At 38.7% G+C, this 24,788-nt stretch overlaps 1 protein-coding gene across 7 annotated transcripts in view; it reads left to right on the top strand.

Annotated features, from left to right (window-relative positions):
* Positions 1-24,788, top strand: part of LOC143711087 (uncharacterized) — a 307,737-nt gene that overhangs the window by 84,229 nt on the left and 198,720 nt on the right. For 4 of the 7 annotated variants that reach the window (XR_013194740.1, XR_013194739.1, XR_013194738.1 and 1 more), the window contains 2 exons: positions 553-779; positions 2,262-2,760. The exons of 2 other annotated variants lie outside the window; for them this stretch is intronic. Coding sequence is in view for 1 of the 5 variants with exons in the window: in XM_077202391.1 (XP_077058506.1) it covers positions 553-619 (67 nt within the window). In the remaining 4 variants the exon portion in view is untranslated. Of the gene's footprint in view, positions 1-552; positions 780-2,261; positions 2,761-24,788 lie in introns of those variants that run through there. One more of the 7 variants, XM_077202391.1, reaches the window with a different exon arrangement.

The raw sequence follows: 24,788 nt of genomic DNA, 5'->3' as shown, positions 1-24,788 counted from the left end.
CACAATGAGCTACAGACATTTTGTTGTTCGATTGGTTTCTATTATCTCGTGTTCAATCCAAAATGAATGTGTGAGATAAAAAAATCAGTCTGAGCACTGCAAAATCACTCTCTGACAATATACATAGCAGCGCTGTGCAACTTACTCTTTTTGACACTGCTTATTATGGTGAAGATAAAACGTCAAACAGTATTTTCATGTTTTCTAACAGCAGTTTGTGTTTTTGTATTTGCTCTGGTGCTTATCAAGAACACAGAGACGAAAAGCTTCCAGATTCTTCTTCTGTTAATGTTAGAAAAACGTTGGAAACTATGTGATTGCTTACAGATTACATGTCAAGTATGCGTCATCTAGAGTTTCATGACCAAATTTAAAACACAAATTATCTTCATTATATTAAAATAGATCATAATTGTGCACAGCAGTTGTTGACCAGGTATGATGTGATTAAAATGACTATGAAACTCATCAGTGATCTTGACTTTGGGCTTCACTTTTCATTTCAAGTTTGTCTCTCATTTGAAATCTCACTTGATTTAATGTTTCTTTCAGACCGGATGGACGTGAACAAGAAAGGAAAAACAGAAGCCAAAAAATGGGTCTCCTGCCCTCAGTGTAAAAAACACTTCACATGTAAATCAAGGCTGAAGATTCACATGAGAATTCACACTGGGAAGACGCGGCTCAGGCTTTCTCTCTGAAATCACATCTTCTCATTCTGAAGAAAGACCATTTAACTGTGATCAGTGTGGTAAAACGTTTCATTGGGCATCAGCCCTGCACTGTAAAAATGAATACGAATGAATACGCTAAATCTAATCAATAAAATTGAGGCAACAGATTACAAGCAATATTATTAATTAAATTTAACAAATTAGAATTGAGTAATAATTAACCAAATTAATTCCTTAAAAGTTAACCATTTAAAATTAGTAAAATTTACACATTTTCTTAAACAAAAATATCGGAATAACAGACTGACGTCAAAGATGATTTAAGAACACTTTTTTTTGAAGATTGAACATTGAAGACACCTGATGTTAACAAGCCGAATCACTGAAGGAGAAAACCGTAATTGGTATGTTACCATTATGGAGATTAGTGTTTGCTTAAATTGGGCTCTTGACTCTTAAATCATTGACTTTAGATTTTGTTTGGTTGTTGTACTTCAGTTATAACAGCCAGATGAACAACTAGAAAAGGTGATCTGATGGTGTTGGTTGTGTTATAACATAATCATTATTTCACAATCATTTGACCTGAGTCACTGAGCTGATATAGAGTCCTATTTCTCAGTTAAGTTTACTTTATATTTAAAATTAAATTAATTATAGGAGCCCTGTCCTTGTACAACTTCATATTTTTTAGCGTTTTCAATGAGACCAAATCAATAATAAGACATCTTTAAAGGTACTTTATGTTGGCACACACAGACATTAAGAATTAGCGTATAAATCTCAACAATGGTGACAAACAGATCAACTCTGAACACAAGCTCATTATTTATTCATGCAGCAATGCATGATGGGAGCCATGAATGAGTTTTGATTGGTGGCATGCAGAATGCACTGCAACATGCTTTATAATTGTCACCATTGTTAAGATTCACAGGCTGATTCTTGATGTCTGTGTGTCTAAAAACTAAAAAAAAAATGTATTTGAGATATATTAAAAAATTCTTAGGATTACATTGTAAAGGTTACCAATATTATGCTGTACAAGGACAGTGCTGCTATAATTAATAAAGTAAACCCAAAGTGGGCTCTATATGAGTTCCATGATTCAGGTCAAATGATTGTGAAATAATGGTTATGTTAAAACACAACCAACACCATCAGATCAACTTTTCTATTTGTTCATCTGGCTGTTATAACTGAAGTACAACAACCAAACAAAAATTAAAGTCAATGATTTAAGAGTCAAGAGCCCAACTAAAGCAAACATTAATCTCCATAATGGTAACATACCAATTACGGTTTTCTCCTTCAGTGATTCGGCTTGTTAACATCAGGTGTCTTCAATGTTGGCAATAAAAAAAAGTGTTCTTAATTCATCTTTGACGTCAGTCTGTTATTCCGATATTTTTGTTTAAAAAAATGTGTAAATTTTACTCATTTTAAATGGTTATCTTTTAAGGAATTAATTTGGTTAATTATTACTCAATTCTAATTTGTTAAATTTAATTAATAATATTGCTTGTAATCTGTTGCCTCAATTTTATTGATTAGATTTAGCATATTCATTCGTATTCATTTTTACAGTGTGAATAAACACTTGAAGATTCACACAAAGGAGAATATTCATTAGTAATATTACAGCAGAAAAACATGGCGGTGTGTGTTTCAGTGCAGGAAGTCCTATACTACGGATGATAGAAAGAGATGAACTGAAAGAGCATCAGAAAATTTACCCTGGAAAAACCTTTGGAGGCAAAGTTCAGGAGCTGAAGAAGAGGTCTCAACACTTTTAATAGAGACATGAATCTGACATCAATTTTTAACTCGTTCATTCATTGTTTTTCATTAGAACATGTAGTTTCTCTTTCACTTCTACTCTTCCATGGAAACGCAAGATATACGTTCATGTATCTTTGAAACTGGACTCTTGTCTTCTCTTCTTCTCTTCTTCTCTTGAGATGCTTTTGCTCTTATAAGTCAGTAAAGAGAGAGATCTGTCTAAATCCCTTTCACTTTTTCTAAATGTTTGTATTTGCTTCATGTAATATTGATTAAACTCTTTACTCATTTTATCAAATGTTAATCTCATTGTTATTGTCCTTTTTTTAATTTTCTGCTGATTCTGCTTGAATTAAGAGCAATTTCTTCATTTTGGTTCTGAAATTTATTAAGTATCCTGATATGAATGTTTTTGAGCTTTCTGTGTTATAAACTTCTCAACAGAGCGTTTAAATGCTTAACTAAATTATTTTTCACTGCACACATGACTGACATTGAATGAGATTGCTGTCTGTCTACATTATTAACTGTTTCACCCTTGATATCCACTATCATATATACATTTCAAAGAGTTTGTTCTAGTCAGTTTGATGGTTCATTCACACCATCAGGCTTCATGAAGTCAGAACAATAGTCCATTCACCCACAGCAGTGTTTATTGACCTCCACCATTCCCCAAATGGCAGAGCTCTTCAGGAATGTTGAAAAACTGTGGCAAGTTGATGTACGTCCCTTCAAGAAAGAAAAGAAGGTCACCAGAACCTGACAAGACCAATATGTTACACTACCCCTCTGCTTAGGCGCAAAGATTTCCAAGCCCCAAAGGAAATGGTAATGCCCAACCCTAAAAAACACTGAATAGTACCTTGATAAAGATCCAGATCAAGCTAAGCCGTACAATGCTGAAATTCTGAAACTGACCCAGGCAGGAACCTTCAAGAAGTTGAGTTCCCACCAGTTGACACAGTCAGGGGAATAATGATGTATCCCACATCACATGGTGACCCACAACAATAAGAACTGCATTGTGTTCAACTGTTCTTATCATTAGCACTTTGAGAAGCACTTAGCACTCTCAGTAGCACTTTGAGATTTGCTCCAAATGTAAAATGCATTACAAATAAAATCTATTATTATTATTATTATTAGTACCGAGGTCTGAACCTAAATGAGTGGCTGTTACCTGGCCCCACCTTAGAACCTTCACTCCTTGGAGTGCTGTTAGGGTTCTGGGAGCACACTGTAGCTATTAAGTAGTTATGCAAAAGCCATGTTCCTCCAGGTCCGTCTGCTCTCTGAAGACTCTTCTGAGATTTTTCTGCCGTGACATGGAAGGAAACCAAACTACATCGGTATTTGAGTGGCAAGTCCTGCCCTTCGATACCCTGTGTAGCCCATCCTGTGCCAGTTGATCCATACCATACCATACCATACCATCTTCTTCCGCTTATCCGGGGCTGGGTTGCGGGGGAAGCAGTCTAAGCAGAGACGCCCAGACTTCCCTCTCCCTAGACACTTCCTCCAGATCTTCTGGGGGGGACACCGAGGCGTTCCCAGGCCAGCTGGTTGACATAGTTCCTCCAGCATATCCTAGGTCTTCCCCGGGGTGTCCTCTCGGTCGGAGGCGTCCAGGAGGCATCTGGAACAGATGCCCGGGCCACCTCAGCTGACCCCTCTCGATGTGGAGGAGCAGGGTCTCTACTCTGAGCTCGTCCAGAGTGACAGAGCTTCTCACCCTATCTCTGTGGGATCACCCAGCCACCCTGCGGAGAAAGCTCATTTAGGCAGTCTGTATCCAGGATCTTGTCCTTTCGGTCATGACCCACAGCTCATGACCATATGTGGGGGGGGGGGGGGGGGGGGGGGCTGATTCTCATCCCAGCCGCTTCACACTCGGCTGCAAACCATCCCAGTGAATGCTGAAGGTCCTGGTCTGATGGGGCCAGCACGACAACATCATCTGAAAAAAGCAGAGATGAATCATCTGGTCCCAGACCTGACACCCTCCTGCCCCTGGCTGCGCCAAGAAATTTTGTCCATAAAAAGTTATGAACAGAACCGGCTGCAAAGGGCAGCCCTTCCAGAGCCCAACATGCACCGGGAAACAGTCCGACTTATTGCCGGCAATGCGAACCAAGCTCCTGCTCCGGTCGTACAGGGACTGGACAGCCCTTAGCAACAGGATGCTGCGAGCGACACTGTCGAATGCCCTCTCGAAATCCACAAAGCACATGTGGACTTGTTGGGCAAACTCCCACAAACCCTCCAGGACCCTGGAGAGGGTGAAGAGCTGGTGTAGTGTTACACGACCGGGATGAAAACCGCACTGTTCTTCCTGAATCCGAGGTTCTACTATAGGCCGTCTTCTCCTCTCCAGTACCCTGGCATAGACTTTCCCGGGGAGGCTGAGAAGTGTGATCCTCCTGTAGTTGGAACACACCCTCCAGTCCCCCTTCTTAAAAAGAGGCACCACCACCCCGGTCTGCAAGCCCAAAGGTACTGTCCCCGACCGCCACGTGATGTTGCAGAGGCGTGTCGGCCAAGACAGCCTCACAACATCCAGAGACTTGAGATACTGAGGGCGGATCTCATCCACCCCCGGTGCCTTGCCACAGAGGAGCTTCTTAACTACCTCGGTGACTTGAGCTTGGGTGATGGACGGGTTCCACCTCCGAGCCCCCAGCCTCTGCTTCCTCAATGGAAGTTGTGACGGCGGGATTGAGGAGATCCTCGAAGTATTCCTTCCACCGTCCGACGACATCCCCAGTCAAGGTCAGCTGCCCGCCTTCACTGAAAACAGTGTTGGTAGGGCACTGCTTCCCTCTCCTGAGGCACCGGATGGTTTGCCAGAATCTCTTTGAGGCCAACCAATAGTCACAAAGTCAATCACAAAGTCAATCATCGACCTCCGGTCTAGGGTGTCCTGGTGCCACGTGTACTGATGGACACCCTTAAGCTTGAACATAGTGTTTGTTATGGACAAGCTGTAACTAGCACAGAAGTCCAATAACAGAACACCGCTCGGGTTCAGATCAGGGGGGCTGTCCCTCCCAATCATGTCCCTCCAGGTGTCACAGTCGCTGCCCACGTTGGCGTTGAAGTCCCCCAGTAAAACGACGGAGTCCTCAGTTGGAGCACTTTCCAGCACCTTTCCCAGGGACCCCAAGAAGGCCAGGTAATCTACACTGCAGTTCGGCCCGTAGGCACGCACGACAGTGAGAGACCTATCCCCAACCCGAAGGCACAGCAAAGCAACCCTCTAGTTCTCCGGGTTGAACTCTAACACATGGCGGCTGAGCTGTATAAGCAAACCCATACCAGCCCGCCGCCTCTCACCATAGGCAACTCCAGAGTTGTAAAGAGTCCATCCTCTCTCCAGGAGTGTGGTTCCAGAGCCCAAGCCGTGCTTGGAGGTGATCCCAACTATCTCTAGTCGGTAACTCTCAACCTCAAGCACAATCTCAGGCTCCTTCCCCGCCATCGAGGTGACAATCCACGTCCCTAGAGCTAGTTTCCGTGTCCAAGTATCAGGTCGTCGAGGCCGCCTGATCCTCTAAGCACCAGCCCCTTACGGTCCCTCCTACAGGTGGTGAGCCCACAGGAGGGCGCCCCCACATCACTCCTTTGGGCTAAGCCTGTCCGGACCCCATTGGGGGAGGCCCGGCCAATAGGTGCTCTCATATGAGCAACCCCGGGCCTGGCTCCAGGGTGGGACGTCACGATTCTCGATCTTATTTCCATCATAAGGGTTTTTGAACCACTCTTAGTCTGACCCATCACCTAGGAACTGTTTGCCTTGGGAGACCCTACCAGGGGCTTATAGCCCTGGACAACAGCTCCTAGGGTCATTCGGGTACTCAAACCCCTCCACCATTTATTTTTAATTCCGGTACTCTGCATTTATTTTGTATGATTTACAATTACTTATAGCCATCTTCTTATTGCTATCCTGTGCTTTGGTTGCATTCTGATGGCATTAATAATACATTAGACATGACAAAATACCTCCAGCGGTAAAGAGTGGGCTATCTTCAATTAATACCGAGTGGCATAAGACTTGCTAAGCGCACTTTCAAAATGATCACGATAAAACAGATCATCGTGCACATTCGACCCGGGGACTGGTTTATAGCGGTGGATCTGAAAGATGCATATACTTTCACATTCAGATAGCCCTCATCACAGGCGCTTCCTGAGATTCGTGTTCGAATGTGTCACGCTCCTTATGTTCACAGTCCCGAAAAACAGTGCTTTTTGAGACTATCAGAGGGGAGCGCGTTCTCGACGACTAATGCATTTATAGCACAACCCTATGTGTTCTGCATATTTTCATTATGCGGTGGTTTCAGCTGTCTACCCTATTATTGTGCTTGTGCACTCCGCTCGTCCCGCAGATTTATTCCAGAACCTGTGATATGGGTATAACCCACTTGTAACAGCTGGTCTGATGTTTCATGCACCAGTACACTTGTTGCTTCATTATTGACACTCCCTGTAATATATTATTCCCGCGTCGGCATGACCGTGTTTAGCTCCTTCGGTGCTGAAGGAGCCGGCGAAGTTTTGGCACTCTGCCAGCTAGATGCATGAGTGTTTCAACCAGGTCCGGTACCCAAACTTGGTGAGGTGGGACTTTAGTTCTTTGTTGTATTCATCTGCTACGGCATGACCACGTTTGTACAGGACAAAGCTCCGGGTACATCAGAAGTTACAAGGACTAATGGAAGCTGTACAAAGTAGGCAACACAGGCCGTAATTTCAATTTTAATTGACAGTAATACAAAGGCAGAAAACACACACGTAAAACACGTACAATCTGATGGGTAGCAATATGGGATAGAACACCGGCACAGTAACTTCATATTGACGCGCGGCTAAACAAAGGCAGAGTACCGTAATTAAATTTGAGCGTTTTAAAACAAAGCCAAAGAGCGGTAATTGGTGTTACGGTGTTCTGTCTTGGTTTCTCATGGGCTTTTGGAAGTTACTGTTAAGACAACCCATTATTTTCTTGAAAAAACAACGGAATTGACTCAAAATACTTATCCACATGATAAAAGAGTCTTGAATGTCCCAAAAATGCCAATAACTAATTTTCGACCAAAAACGAAGTTTCGGTCTTTTGCCTTTGCATGGCAGAATAGTACATAGTAAAGCACTATATAAATGACTCATTTATTCATTCATTAGTTTCTTAACAGCCATGATGAGCAACGGACATTTTTTTGTTTGATTGGTTTCTATTAACTCATGTTCTTATGTGTTATATAGACATTCTTAATGAACTTTCAGTGACTTGAGGAGAGAGAGGGGGAGAGAGAGGAGGATGCAGAGATAAGGAAGAAGAAAAGTTTGTACAGACGATGTCCTGTGCTGTCTTTGCTATCTTCTGTCCAGGGTGCATTTTATGACTTTATTGCAGGGTGAGTTTTGTCTTAGCAGGAAAATCAGTTCTTACAAGGGCACATGGAAACATGGGGTTACAGTACAAGTGCATGTACCATGTTACACTGTTACCTGCTAAAAATTTCAAGATACCAACACATGATAACAAATCATTTTGATAAAAAATGAGCAAATGTCAAAACGACAACACAGATACTTTGGCTACATGACAAAAGTAAGAAATGTATTTTACCTGTTCTCTTCGACCGACAGCTGAATGCAATGCTCTGTCTGGCTCGTTTAAAATTTTTCAAAATGGTAGAAATGTTTATATCACGTGATCACGAGAACCGTGATCTCTACTAACTATCAAGTCTCGCGTTGCCATTAGTCATGTCTCAGTAGGGCTGTTGTCATCTAGCGGTTGAGAAATGTAATTGCATTTGTAAGAAATGAATTCTTAACAGAACTGTATAACTTTACTCTGTCATTCTCGTTGGCATAAAAACACGCGACAGCATACAGTCACTTCTCACTTGCCGAAATGCCCAAGAACGCTCTTAAAGTGACAGCATAACATAAACTAGAACCTTTCTTAAAAGGAACCCCGACTAGTGCGGCATGTTGGCCTTATAAGATTAGCGTGGGCATCAGCTATAAAAAGGTGATACAAAAACACTTCAAATGGTTTGGTTTTTATTAAAAAAAGATGGAAATCCGTTCACTCGTAGGCCGCCATAGTTATTCACGTCTCAATGCATTCTGGGTAGTGACGTGTAAAGGTTGCATACTGTCAATGGATTGGAGCAGTACCGGCTAGCTAGCTAAGTTTTGACAGCGAGATGAACACGTCTGCCGTTCAGCCTTTTCAGTTTGAACCCGAGCTCACCATAGGCTTAAATCAGGAGAATAGCGTTGAAGACGATAGGCCTGAAGATTATCAGAGAGTTGAGAAAGCGAGAGCGGGGCAAAACAGATGGTGTCTGTGCGGCAACTGCTTGCCAATGCCAAGCGAGAATGAGAGCGTTTGCTGTAAAGAGCTTCACTTTTTGTCTGCAGCTGTCCAGGGTAGGCTAAGTATAGGCTAGATCAGACAATCGTACTATCAGTATAAATAATTTAATAAGTCCTACTGCCCTCGTTTGCTTTATTTTCCCCAAGCAGTCACTATGTTGAACGTGCAAAAATACCCTCTCCCCCCTTACACTGAACAAAGTCAACACTGTTTTGCTCATCTACGTCATGTACATTTAAAATCTTACAATTACGATATTTTTATTAATATTTACCATTGCACTGAATTGCCTTGCAATACATATTTAAAAAATTAAATCTCAAGACTATACTGATATGCACTATTCCTTCCCTCTACAATTTTTATTGTATAACAACATGCTTTGATTGTATTTACAGATACTCCGTGTATCACAGCACATGAAAACTTTAATGCAGTTTGCCTCAATAAAGATGTTTTATGGGCGGCCCTCGTCAGCCTCCATGATCGGCATATGGTCTACCAAATCGTAACCAGGTCACTAATAGGCAAGTCAAACGAGAACATGGTTATCTGAGTATGCCTACATAGTAGCCTACCTACACTGTAGCCTACAAATAGTGGAAAAAAAGTTTACTGGACTATACGCTTTCAGTGAAGGCTTCAGTTGTTTTATTGGTTAATACAAACAGCTTAAATCATTATTTCATAATGAAATAGTCAAGTCAAGTCAAGTCACCTTTATTTATATTGCGCTTTTACAATACAAATTGTTTCAAAGCAGCTTTACAGAGATAACAGGAAAGTAAAGTTGTAATAGTATTGTTAAATTCAAAATTAAATGTTAAATGTCCCCAACTAAGCAAGCCAAAAGCCAATGGCGAATGAAGGCGAATGAAGGCGAAAAAAAAGGCGACAGTGGCAAGGAACCAAAACTCCATCAGTGACAGAATGGAGAAAAAAAACCTTGGGAGAACCCAGGCTCAGTCAGGGGGCCAGTCCTCCTTTGGCCAACTAACGAACAGTGTATGATTATGATTTAGGCGGCATAATAGGTCAGAAGTCAGATTGGATCAGAACTTTCACAATATTTATCCAGTTCATCTGGTTAGGGGTCGGAGTCATCACGCCGGTATGGAGACGAGTTTGTTGAGGTGTCCATGAGGCCTTCACAGTGTTGATGAGGCTGGCACTTCAGGGATGCGTTGTCGTCGTGTCCATGTGATGGTCCTTCCTCAGATCTAGATATGGCTTGGATCTGGCGGTTTGCAGTAAACCTTGGGATAAACAGAGAGACTAATATTAGCGTAGACACCATCCTTCTTATGATGTACAAAGTACATCAGGATTTATGGGAAGTGTTCCCGGTTCCGGCTGATCTGAACTATGCAGCCTAACATTGAATTATAGCAATCTATAATGTGTTATGTGTATGCTAAGCCAAAGAGATGTGTTTTTAGTCTAGATTTGAACTGAAAGACTGTGTCTGCTTCCCGGACAATGTTAGGAAGATTGTTCCAAAGTTTTGGTGCCAAGTAGGAAAAGGATCTACCGCCAGCAGTTGATTTTGATATTCTAGGTATTATCAACTGGCCAGAATTTTGAGATCGCAATAGACGTGAAGGACTATAATGGGTTAAGAGCTCGCTCAAGTACTGTGGAGCTAAACCATTTAGTGCTTTGTTAGTAATCAGCAATATTTTAAAAGGTATACAATGTTTAATAGGGAGCCAATATATGTACCTTTTAATGCTTTTTGACCCTCAAAAAGGTACATTTATGTACCTTGAGATCCAACCGCAAAAACACAAGTGTTAATTGAACTCTCCTGGGAGTACTATATGTACCTTGGGGGACAGAAATGGACTCCTACTGTACCCCTATTTCTGACAGTGCAGGGTACATACGGCATATGTTTTCTATGTACGACGTTCTCAATATAATTCATAATCCCACGTTTATAATGAACAACGCGTTATGGTTATTGTGTTATTACAAACTGAGTATGTATAACTTACATAAGTAACCACATAGCGTTCGTACATCTCACTAAGTTACTCTACCCTGCCAGTACACAAAGATAGATCAAAGTGACAATATAATAACTAACCCTTCAGAAACGTCATGTTCGAGCCTTAATTGTCGAAATTCTTCGGGCCGTCATCTTGTTCCGACTCCGGTTCAAACTGATACGGTTGCACAGATGTGTCCTCCTCTGAGACTCCCGCTGCCATTTTGTTTCCTATACCCTCAACTGTTGTCAAGGAAACACTCCACGTGCGGTGTGGTCATAACGCTGTTATGAACGCCCGCAGAACAGAGGGGCGGAGTGAGCGAAGCTCATTATCATTTAAAGGCATGTGCACTGAAATGGCGTGCTGAAAACAGAGCTGTTTTTGACCAGGTAAAATTAGTGTTTTCTTACAATACTAACGACATTTTTTAATTAAAGTATATTACAAACTTTTCATTTAGACCCTAAATAATCAAATTAACTTGTATGAAATTGGCATTATATGACCCCTTTAAACGAAATCTTGCATTACAACATTTTCTGATGTGTTATTATTGAAATATGGTACCCATTGCAACTTTATGTGCCAACGAAGCATACTGGAGGTGTCATTACTTTAGTATTTCACAAGTTATCAAAAAAACGGGAACGTAGAGGCATAGATTAATTCATTCTTAAACGAAATCTTGCACTACAACATTTTCTGATGTGTTGTTGTTGAAATATGGTTCCCAGAACATGCCCCACCATTGCAGCTTCGTGTGCCGACAAAGCATACTGGAGGTGTCATTACTTTATTATTTCACAGGTTCTCAAAAAAACGGGAACGTAGAGGCATAGATTAATTCATTCTTAAACGAAAACTTGCATTACAACATTTTCTGATGTGTTATTATTGAAATATGGTACCCAGAACATGCCCCACCATTGCAACTTTATGTGCCGACGAAGCATACTGGAGGTGTCATTACTTTAGTATTTCACAAGTTCTCAAAAAAAAAAAAAAAACGGAACGTAGAGGCATAGATAAATTCATTCTTAAACAAAATCTGGTATTACAACATTTTCTGTTGTGTTATTGTTGAAATATGGTACCCTGAATATGCCCCTCCATGCAACTTTATGTGCCGACAAAACATACTGGAGGTGTCATTACTTTATTATTTCACAAGTTCTCAAAAAAACGGGAACATAGAGGCATAGATTAATTCATTCTTAAACGAAATCTTGTATTACACCATGTTCTGATGTGTTATTGTTTAAATATGGTTCCCAGAACATGTCCCACCATTGCAGCTTTGTGTGCCGACAAAGCATACTGGAGCTGTCATTACTTTATTATTTCACAAGTTCTCAAAAAAACAGGAACGTATAGGCATAGATAAATTCATTCTTAAACGAAATTTGGCATTACAACATTTTCTGATGTGTTATTGTTGAAATATGGAACCCTGAATATGCCCTTCCATGCAACTTTATGTGCCGACGAAGCATACTGGAGGTGTCATTACTTTATTATTTCACAAGGTCTCAAAAAAAATGGGAACGTAGAGGCATAGATTAATTCATTCTTAAACAAAATCTTGCATTACAACATTTTCTGATGTGTTATTATTGAAATATGGTACCCAGAACATGCCCCACCATTGCAACTTTATGTGCCGACGAAGCATACTGGAGGTGTCATTACTTTATTATTTCACAAGTTCTCAAAAAAACAGGAACGTAGAGGCATAGATTAATTCATTTTTAAACGAAATCTTGCATTACAACATTTTCTGATGTGTTATTGTTGAAATATGGTTCCCAGAACATGCCCCACCATTGCAGCTTTGTGTACCGACAAAGCATACTGGAGGTGTCATTACTTTATTATTTCACAAGTTCTCAAAAAAACAGGAACATAGAGGCATAGATTGATTCATTCTTAAACGAAATCTTGCATTACAACATTTTCTGATGTGTTATTGTTGAAATATGGTACCCTGAATATGCCCCTCCATGCAACTTTATGTGCCGACGAAGCATGCTGGAGGTGTCATTACTTTAGTATTTCACAAGTTCTCAAAAACACAGGAACGTAGAGGCATACATTAATTCATTCTTAAACGAAATCTTGCATTACAACATTTTCTGATGTGTTATTGTTGAAATATGGTTCCCAGAACATGCCCCACCATTGCAGCTTTGTGTGCCGACAAAGCATACTGGAGGTGTCATTACCTTATTATTTCACAAGTTCTCAAAAAAACGGGAACGTAGAGGCATAGATTGATTCATTCTTAAACGAAATTGTGAAATATGTTACCCAGAATATGCCCCACCATTGCAGCTTTGTGTGCCGACAAAGCATACTGGAGGTGTCATTACTCTAGTAGGCTATTTCACAAGTTCTCAAAAAAACAGGGCCCGGTTCCCCAAAATGTTCTTATCTCTAAGTATTTTTTTAAGTTCTCAAAAAAACGGGAACGTAGAGGCATAGATTAATTCATTCTTAAACGAAAACTTGCATTACAACATTTTCTGATGTGTTATTATTGAAATATGGTACCCAGAACATGCCCCACCATTGCAACTTTGTGCCGACGAAGCATACTGGAGGTGTCATTACTTTAGTATTTCACAAGTTCTCAAAAAAACGGGAACGTAGAGGCATATATTAATTGTTTCTTAAACGAAATCTTGCATTACAACATTTTCTGATGTGTTATTATTGAAATATGGTTCCCAGAACATGCCCCACCATTGCAGCTTTGTGTGCCGACAAAGCATACTGGAGGTGTCATTACTTTATTATTTCACAAATTCTCAAAAAAACGGAAACGTAGAGGCATAGATTAATTCATTCTTAAACGAAATCTTGCATTACAACATTTTCTGATGTGTTATTATTGAAATATGGTACCCAGAACATGCCCCACCATTGCAACTTTATGTGCCGACGAAGCATACTGGAGGTGTCATTACTTTAGTATTTCACAAGTTCTCAAAAAAAAAAAAACGGGAACGTAGAGGCATAGATAAATTCATTCTTAAACAAAATCTGGTATTACAACATTTTCTGTTGTGTTATTGTTGAAATATGGTACCCTGAATATGCCCCTCCATGCAACTTTATGTGCCGACAAAACATACTGGAGGTGTCATTACTTTATTATTTCACAAGTTCTCAAAAAAACGGGAACGTAGAGGCATAGATTAATTCATACTTAAACGAAATCTTGTATTACACCATGTTCTGATGTGTTATTGTTTAAATATGGTTCCCAGAACATGTCCCACCATTGCAGCTTTGTGTACCGACAAAGCATACTGGAGCTGTCATTACTTTATTATTTCACAAGTTCTCAAAAAAACAGGAACTTATAGGCATAGATAAATTCATTCTTAAACGAAATTTGGCATTACAACATTTTCTGATGTGTTATTGTTGAAATATGGTACCCTGAATATGCCCTTCCATGCAACTTTATGTGGCGACGAAGCATACTGGAGGTGTCATTACTTTATTATTTCACAAGTTCTCAAAAAAACAGGAACATAGAGGCATAGATAAATTCATTCTTAAACGAAATTTGGCATTACAACATTTTCTGATGTGTTATTGTTGAAATATGGTACCCTGAATATGCCCTTCCATGCAACTTTATGTGCCGACGAAGCATTCTGGAGGTGTCATTTCTTTATTATTTCACAAGTTCTCAAAAAAACAGGAACATAGAGGCATAGATTAATTCCTTCTTAAACGAGATCTTGCATTACAACATTTTCTGATGTGTTATTGTTGAAATATGGTACCCTGAATATGCCCCTCCATGCAACTTTATGTGCCGACGAAGCATGCTGGAGGTGTCATTACTTTAGTATTTCACAAGTTCTCAAAAACACAGGAACGTAGAGGCATACATTAATTCATTCTTAAACGAAATCTTGCATTACAACATTTTCTGATGTGTTATTGTTGAAATATGTTTCCCAGAACATGCCCCACCATTGCAGCTTTGTGTGCCGACAAAGCATACTGGAGGTGTCATTACCTTATTATTTCACAAGTTCTCAAAAAAACGGGAACGTAGAGGCATAGATTGATTCATTCTTAAACGAAATCGTGAAATATGTTACCCAGAATATGCCCCACCATTGCAGCTTTGTGTGCCGACAAAGCATACTGGAGGTGTCATTACTCTAGTAGGCTATTTCACAAGTTCTCAAAAAAACAGGGCCCGGTTCCCCAAAATGTTCTTATCTCTAAGTATTTCTTAACCTATTCCTTAACCTCTCTCTTAACCTTACGGCACGATTCGCGACACGTTCGTACGCTAACTATATCTTCTGTAAGTCACACTTTCGTAAGGTTGGTTTGGACCATCCGTAAGCTCTCTCTTAGCGTTGTTTGAGCTCAAGACGCTAGTCGCCGCCACTGTGCGGCAGTCTTTTTTTTTTTTAGATTCACGGTTTTTTATTGATTCACAGAAACTTTCCAGAATACAACACAATACATCTGTATAGAATCAACATTTTAACTCCGATACTCCCCAACCCCCTCCCTCCCAACTTGATCACCACTTGACTATACAGTTAAAGGGTTAGTTCACCCAAAAATGAAAATGATGTCATTAATGACTCACCCTCATGTAGCTCCAAGCCTGTAAGACCTCCGTTCATCTTCAGAACACAGTTTAAGATATTTTAGATTTAGTCCGAGAGCTTTCTGTCCCTCCATTGAAAATGTATGAACGGTATACTGTCATTGTCCAGAAAGGAAATAAAGGCATCATAAAAGTAGTCCATGTGACATCAGTGGGTTAGTTAGAATGTTTTGAAGCATCAAAAATACATTTTGGTCCAAAAATGACAAAAACTACGACTTTATTCAGCATTGTATTGTCTTCTGGTTCTGTTGTGGATCCGCGTTCAGTGACGCTGCTGACGTAGGACGCTGCTGACGTGTGTCGGGTGCGCCCGAGCTTCGTTTACAGTCTGAGGGAGACGCACGCTGGAAACAAAACAATCTTCACAAACATGATTAAGGATTTCCACACAGAGGAAGACTTGCATTTTTTTGCCCAGCCACATTTATTTGAACCCGAATACACGGACGCACCAGATACACGTCAGCAGCGTCTTACGTCATCAGCGTCACTGCGGACTCGTGAACGCGTATCCACAACAGAACCGGAAGACAATACAATGCTGAATAAAGTCGTAGTTTTTGTTATTTTTGGACCAAAATGTATTTTTGATGCTTCAAAACATTCTAACTAACCCACTGATGTCACATGGACTACTTTGATGATGTCTTTATTTCCTTTCTGGACAAGGACAGTATACCGTACATTTTCAATAGAGGGACAGAAAGCTCTCGGACTAAATCTAAAATATCTTAAACTGTGTTCTGAAGATGAACGGAGGTCTTACGGGCTTGGAGCGACATGAAGGTGAGTCATTAATGACATCATTTTCATTTTTGGGTGAACTAACCCTTTAAGTACAATTAAAGATGACTTCCGGCATACAATAGTGAAGGAAAAGAAAATAATAGCATACATACCTATATCAACACAATTACACAAAGACTGTGCAGCAGTCTTTAGAAATCAGTGAAGCGCAGTACAAGTCAAACTATGGTATGTTGACAATGTTGTGGCTCAACAATGATTTTATGTAATGGACATTTTAAGACTAATAATAAAATATGTTCGCAATGGATACAGGCCTATTTAAGAAGTTGGCTTTATTTGGTATCAGAACTAATATAGCCGATCAGGCTTGATGTTGACTGGTGTATTGGTATACACTATACTCATAAATGTAATAATTTTGTAATTTTAAATGTTTATACTCCATATGAGTCTAGTGAGAATGAGGTTGAATATCTCAATAGACTGGCTTTTATAAATGCTTTTATTTAAAGACAATAGCATCTCCAGTGTATATATTGTTGGGGATATGAATGCTGATATAAATGACAGCAACTCATTATTTGCTAAGCACTTGACCTGCTTCAGTGAAGATAATAACTTCACTCTATCAAGTAGTTTACTGTTGATAGTTACATACATAAGCGAAGCCTGTCATTCCACATATGGCTTGACCATTGTTTTAGTACAGCTGATGGGCATGCAGCCATAGAAAATATGGGTATTAAGTTTGGGGTCACAATAACAGACCATAAACCTTTGGCCCTAACAATTAACATTGAAGAATTACCATGCATCTACACCCAGAAACAACAATGCTATCAGTGGTAATGTGAGTACTAAATTAGACTGGTCAACTCTTTCTGAAGAGGATCTATGGCTTATTATAACACATAGCAATATCTAAGTAATGTTTATCTGCCCAGAGAAGCTATTATGTGTAATAATGTGAACTGTCAGATTGAGGAGCATAAGAGTAATCTATGTGCCATGTATGATGATGTTGTGGCTGCTCTGTTTGAGGGTGGTAAACCTCTTCAACACAGGAGAAACGGGGCCTATAATATTAGACCAGGATGGAATGATCATGTAGCTCCATATCACACTGAAGCTTGGGAAGCTTACAAGCTTTGGGCCCTGGCAGACCTAGGCAAGGCCCTGAGCTTGAGAATAAAAAGCTTGCCAATGCCAGATATCACTATGCTGTTCGTTTTATATCTAGAAATGAGCAAGCCATGAGGGCTGACTCTATGGCCAGTAAAATGATGAGCAATATTATCACTGACTTTTGGAAGGAGGTGAGGTCCTTAAATAACTGTAAATCTTCCCCCCTTGTACTGTTAAAGTGGCTCTGTTCAAAGCTTACTGTACACCACTCTATACTGCCCATGTGTTCTTCTTACAAAAAATCCAGCATGCAGAAGTTAAAAGTTGCCTACAATGATGCAATGAGAATTTTACTCAAGGTTCCCAGGGGATGGAGTGCAAGTCAGATGCTAGTATCTTTTGAAGTAATCACACTGAAAGCACTTTTAAGAAATTTGATGTTTAAGTTTATGCAATGTCTGGATGAGTCTACCAACAGTATCATGGTGGCATTCTCAAATCCCTTAGTGAGCTGCTCCAGGTACACATCCAGACTGACAGTGCATTGGCTGAAATGTCTGTATGTATTTTAATTGTATTTTCTTTTCTTTTTTTGGTGCTTTTTGTCTTATTTCTTTGTTTGCTTGTTTGTTTTGTTTGTTTTTTTCTGTCCTGTCTTGCGTGGCTTTTTGGAACTGTTTGGCTAAATTTGGCTCTAAATGGCTAAGATCTATAAATGGGTAAGCATGGTGTCCAGTAAGCGACGAACTATGGCAGCGATCCAACGTGTCCTTGTACACTGTAAAAAAAGATTAGTTGACTCAACTTAACTAAGTCAAGTTATCTTGTTGCTTTGACTGAGTTAAGTTGAGTCAACTTATAGTGTCAAGTTTATTGCACTTCAAAACACGAGTTGACTCAACTTCCTGTATCAAGTAATGTGGACTGGAAAACATTAGTTAAGAGAACTAAAAAAAAGATGTTGGTTGATCTTATGTTGTTAAATGGACTGCATTTATATAGTGCCATCCAGCTCGTCGGGAGCAGCTGGGGTTAGGTGTCTTGCTCATGGACACCTCGACACTTGGTCAGGTGGATCCGGGGATTGAACAACCAACCTTCTGGTTTGTAGACAACCTACATGAACCACTGAGCCACTGCCGCTCAGATTTTATCAAGTTAGTTTACAGAAATTACTAGATTTCAAAAATTTAAGCAAGCTAATATCTACAAAGAATCTACATGAGAATTGAGAATTGGCCAGTCAAACTTAACACTGACACTCTGGCGGCGCTAGCCAGATGAATTAACAGCGCTCAAAGTCGACACTCAGAGGCTGTGTTCAAAATCATATTCTATACCCTCATTCACTATTCCCTACATTAGTTCACTAATATAGTCCACTTGACTGAGTGAATAATTCAGTTAATTTTCAGTTAATTAAGTTAATTGAGACCCTGATAAACACCTGCTGTTAACAATCAGAATCACTGAAGGAGATAGGAACAAGAAGAACAGAAAAAAGATGAAATCAAGATAAAAGACATTAAATCTTAGCAAAAGATCTCGGCAGAGGAGGATTAAACATCTCCACAAACAGCATTACCAGCTTCACTTATTACTAACCAGACTGACTTTATTTCTGTCAGACGTCTACAGAAGTTCTTATTAAAAGGTGACAGAGGTTTAGATGTCATTTTATTTTCATTTGATGTTACCATAATAGTGATCAGTGATTGCTTTAGTTGGGCTCTTGACCCTTGACTTTTGAACATTATTTGTTCTTTGGCTGCTGTAGCTGTGTCTTTAAAATACATCAGCTATGGCACAAAGCTGAAGACAACAGGATGACAATGACTGTTTGTTAATAGTCACAATCATCATGTAATGGCCTGGTTTACTGATCTCATTTGCTGCCTAAAGTTGTTAAATGGTGATGTTTTGTAGTTTTGATTTTGTTGTCATTGTGATTTTACAGATTGAGATCTATCGTGGATTTGACGTAAAGAAAATAATAATGATTTTAAAAAGGTTATACTCAGAACATTTTGAACTTCTTGATCAGCCAGACACACGCAGGCATCAATAATTGGTGTATGAATCTCAACAATGGTGACAATCAACAAAAAAGATAACATTAAATTTGAACATCCCAAAATACGCAACTAAAAGTCAACACAAAACCAAAAGCAAAAATAAAAACAAAAAGTAAAAATTAAAGCAAATAACCAGACAAATCAGCTGCATAATTTATTCATGCTGCAATGCATGCTGGGAGTCTTTTTTTTTTTTTTTGGTACCCAACATGCATTGCAGCATAAAACTTATGATTGTCACCATTGTTGAGATTCATACACCAATTAGATGCCTGTGTGTGTCTGGCTGATCAAGAAGTTCAAAATGTTCTGAGTATAACCTTTTTAAAAACATTATTTTCTTTACATCAAATCCACGCTAGATCTCAATCTAGGGTGGAAAATCACAATGAAAACAAAATCAAAACTACAAGACATCACCATTTAACAACTTTAGACAGCAAATGAGATCAGTAAATCAGGCCATAATATGATGATTGTGACTATTAACAAACAGTCATTGTCATCCTGTTGTCTTCAGCTTTGTGCCATAGCTGATGTATTTTAAAGACACAGCTACAGCAGCCAAAGAACAACTAATGTTCAAAAGTCAAGTGTCAAGAGCCCAACTAAAGCAATCACTGATCACCATTATGGTAACATCAAATAAAAATAAAATGACATCTAAACCTCTGTCACCTTTTAATAAGAACTTCTGTAGACGTCTGACAGAAATAAAGTCAGTCTGGTTAGTAATAAGTGAAGCTGGTATTGCTGTTTGTGGAGATGTTTAATCCTCATCTGCTGAGATCTTTTGCTAAGATTTAATGTTTTTTATCTTGATTTCGTCTTTTTTTCTGTTCTTCTTGTTCCTATCTCCTTCAGTGATTCTGATTGTTAACAGCAGGTGTTTATCAGGGTCTCAATTAACTTAATTAACTGAAAATTAACTGAATTATTCACTCAGTCAAGTGGACTATATTAGTGATCTAATGTAGGGAATAGTGAATGAGGGTATAGGATATGATTTTGAACACAGCCTCTGAGTGTCGACTTTGAGCGCTGTTAATTCAGCTGGCTAGCGCCGCCAGAGTGTCAGTGTTAAGTTTGACTGGCCAATTCTCAATTCTCATGTAGATACTTTGTAGATATTAGTTTGCTTAAATTTTTGAAATCTAGTAATTTCTGTAAACTAACTTGATAAAATCTGAGCGGCAGTGGCTCAATGGTTCATGTAGGTAGTCTACAAATCAGAAGGTTGGTTGTTCAATCCCCGGATCCACCTGACCAAGTGTCGAGGTGTCCATGAGCAAGACACCTAACCCCAGCTGCTCCCGACGAGCTGGATGGCACTATATAAATGCAGTCCATTTACCAACATAAGTTCAACCAACATCTTTTTTTTAGTTCTCTTAACTAATGTTTTCCAGTCCACATTACTTGATACAGGAAGTTGAGTCAACTCGTGTTTTGAAGTGCAATAAACTTGACACTATAAGTTGACTCAACTTAACTCAGTCAAAGCAACAAGATTACTTGACTTAGTTAAGTTGAGTCAACTAATCTTTTTTTACAGTGTATTGAATCAAAGACGCCGCCGGCCGTGGAGCCGTTTAGTCATGTCATAATTTTAGAATTCGATAAACCCATGTCAAGAAGCGGCACAAGTGGCACAACGGGAAAAGGGGGGTGGATGACTAGTGAATATGTGAACATATTACTGACAATTTGATCATTTAATTAATAGTCTACATTTTACTGATAAATTAAACTATGTTAAAATAAATGTTACTGGAATAATTTGAGGAATGTTTTTCATTTTCATAGAACGTGTTGTCTTTCTTAACGCCATTATGTACCTTCGCGTGAAGTGCAAAATCGATTCCTGAGCAATCGATGCCAGCCAATTCAGCCCATTCACTGGGACAGCGCCTTTGTAACGTCGTATAAGAGGCAGCGTGTTAAGAAGCTTCCTAAGGGACACTTCGGGGAACACACTTAGGAACATAAACAACTTCGGTAAGATATATCTTTTTGAGTCTTCTTAGCGCGCTAAGAGTGAGCGTTATCGGGGAACCGGGCCCTGGAACGTAGAGGCATATATAAATTCATTCCTAAAACGAAATCTTGCATTACAACATTTTCTGATGTGTTATTGTTGAAATATGGTACCCTGAATATGGCCCTCCATGCAACTTTATGTGCCGACAGAGCATACTGGATTAGTAATTTCTTTATTATTTCACAAGTTCTCAAAAAAGCGGGAACGTAGAGGTTTAGATTAATTCATTCTTAAACAAAATCTTGCATTACAACATTTTCTGATGTGTTATTATTGAAATATGGTACCCAGAACATGTCCCACCATTGCAACTTTATGTGCCGACAGAGCATACTAGATTAGTCATTTCTTTATTATTTCACAAGTTTTCAAAAAAACGGGAACATAGAGGTTTAGATAAATTCATTCTTAAACGAAATCTTGCATTACAACATTTTCTGATGTGTTATTGTTGAAATATGGTACCCAGAATATGCCCCACCATTGAAACTTTATGTACCGACAAAGCATACTGGAGGTGTCATTACTTTAGTATTTCACAAGTTCTCAAAAAAACAGGAACATAGAGGCATAGATAAATTCATTCTTAAACGAAATCTTGCATTACAACATTTTCTGATGTGTTATTATTGAAATATGGTTCCCAGAACATGTCCCACCATTGCAACTGTGCCGACAGAGCATACTGGATTAGTCATTTCTTTATTATTTCACAAGTTCTCAAAAAAGGGAACATAGAGGTTTAGATAAACTCATTTTTAAACGAAATCTTGCATTACAACATTTTCTGATGTGTTATTGTTGAAATATGGTACCCAGAATATGCCCCACCATTGAAACTTTATGTGCCGACAAAGCATACTGGAGGTGTCGTGTCATACCTTAGTATTTCACAAGTTCTCAAAAAAACGGAACGTAGAGGCATAGATTAATTCATTCTTAAACGAAATCTTGCATTACAACATTTTCTGATGTGTTATTATTGAAATATGGTACCCAGAACATGCCTCTCCATGCAACTTCGTGTGCTGACAAAGCATAGAGAAATGCGTATGATTAGGCTACATCGTTTCATTTTATTTTGAATGGTTCTGTTTAAAAGTAAAGATTTATGTAAATTAATAGATATAGGCCTATTTCAATTTTGTTTAGGTCTGTGAGGCGAGTAGGCTACCTTATACGCTGAGTTAGACCAGTGCATGACTCTCCTTTAAACAATTGTTGACTGAACAACTAAAAAAATAAACTTCATGACACAATAACAGTAGTATTTTTAAATTTCAAGATCTTTCTCCTCTGTTATATTGACGCAATTTGAGATTTTAAATATTAGCTATATATACAAATTACATATAGCCTACAATATTTAATTTAATCTTACCCAGCACATAGCTGCGGGATTTTAATGAAGATAAAATAAACTTTATTAGAACCATGGCATTAATTTTTCGTGAGGTTCCGAGACTTTCCAATGCAACTTATAACAGAATTCCCCATTGTGGCTCAATAAAGTAATTCTGAGTCTGATTTAAACAGACAGTGTTTCTAAGTTTTTTTAATCTTTTTTATTAATCTTCTACGTCCATTCACCACATTTATTGTGCAATAATAAATGAATAAATCAAGAAGTTATTTTTTCATGTCTTTATCTTAATACATGGTTTTATATATAAAAAAGGAACTTTACACACTAATGATAATGACCTGTATTGTTATACATTTATGTAGTCTTGATTTGGGTGTGTACAGTGGTTTTACATTTGAAAGTGTGGTACATCTAGTTCAAGTACATTTTTGCATGTCATAGTCAACTTTTAGGTAATTTCACAACAAAAATGTGGCTAGTAAAAAGTTGTGTGGCCAGGGCTTAATTTAATTCGGAACATCTCCGACCTTGGATCCGGAACCTTTTTTATTGGATCCGGCACCTCCTGTGTCACTATGGAAAATTAATAATTAGGCCTACTGTTTGTTTAGTGTTAAATGTTATTATCTGTCTTGTTAGTCTTTATTCCCCATTGAAGTTCATGATCATATTGTTTGCTATATTTGCTTCTTATTTATTAAATCCAGGCAATTTGTTGATGAAAAATTGATTAAAATTAAGATATAATTTATACAAAACGAAATTCACTTTAAAGAAAGGCTTTCTACAAAACAAAACTTAATGAAGTGGTCAAAATCATGTCTTCTGACCCACTCAATGTCTCTCGATATATTGCGCATCCTACTCTTACTGTTCACTTTTCATAAATCAACATAAATGAAAAAAAAAACCATTATAATATTTTAACAAATATGCAACTAAATGCGCTTATTTAATGGCTACAACAGTAGACCTACAGACTATCTATCAGACTCTCTATTTGTACAAATACAAATTTGCCCTTTAAGGCATGTTATTCCCAACTGTGTGTTGTGGCTGGATTGTTTTAGGTCTGCGTGTCTCTCTATGAGGCCTAATTGAACGGAGGAATTCTGGTATTATGAGTAATTTAACCGTTGTTCATGTGAACTCAAAGGCAGCCTATTTATATATTAAGTGGGGGGCTGTTTGACTTATCAATTCGTGTCGATAAATAATAGGGTAAATCCTGTGATTTATCTATAGTGCTTGCATAGTGCATACACTTGTACCTGTTATGTATATTTGTAAGTCATTGTAAGATCTGGTAAAGCACACGATCATCTTAAACACCAACCAACCCCCCCCCCCCCCCCCCCCCCCCAACAAAAAGTTAAATGACCTACATTTTCAGCTCAAATTTTTTTATATCCCCATCCATTTGTAAGGTTAGTTAGCACACGAAAAAAATAAATAGATAATACACTTTGAGTAAATATGCTAAATAGTTTTTTTTTTTTACTTTTTATATGTATTTGTAGAACCAGAAGAGTAATCAGAAGGGGATTGGTAGCAGATGTACTAACAGATGATGAAATAAAGGTATGTCTCATTTGTTTGGGTGATAAAGTTAAAAACATTGATAATGACAGCCTCACACCACAGTCACAGATAATTTGCATATAATTTGCACTAATAATATATTGCATTGTGCTATTTCAATTTTATAAAAATTTCACAATTCATTTAAAATAAAGCTAACTTTAATTATTTTTGGGGGGTTACAAATGGCACAAAAAAGGGAAAATACATTTAAATTACTTGATAACCAGTGTTCAAATTTGCTGTTTGTGTTATGCATTTATTAAATGATAAACTTTTTTTCACCAGAAAGTTGCCGATGACCTAAAAAAAGGAGTTTTGAGGTCAAACAGAATGTTTCTCCATCAAC

Source organism: Siphateles boraxobius, unplaced genomic scaffold, assembly GCF_051911475.1.
Source record: "Siphateles boraxobius isolate OS27281-9 unplaced genomic scaffold, OSU_SipBor_1 49, whole genome shotgun sequence".
Lineage (NCBI taxonomy): Eukaryota > Metazoa > Chordata > Actinopteri > Cypriniformes > Leuciscidae > Siphateles > Siphateles boraxobius.
Note: the sequence above shows the minus strand (reverse complement) of the source record. Positions and strands in the feature narration are given on the sequence as shown.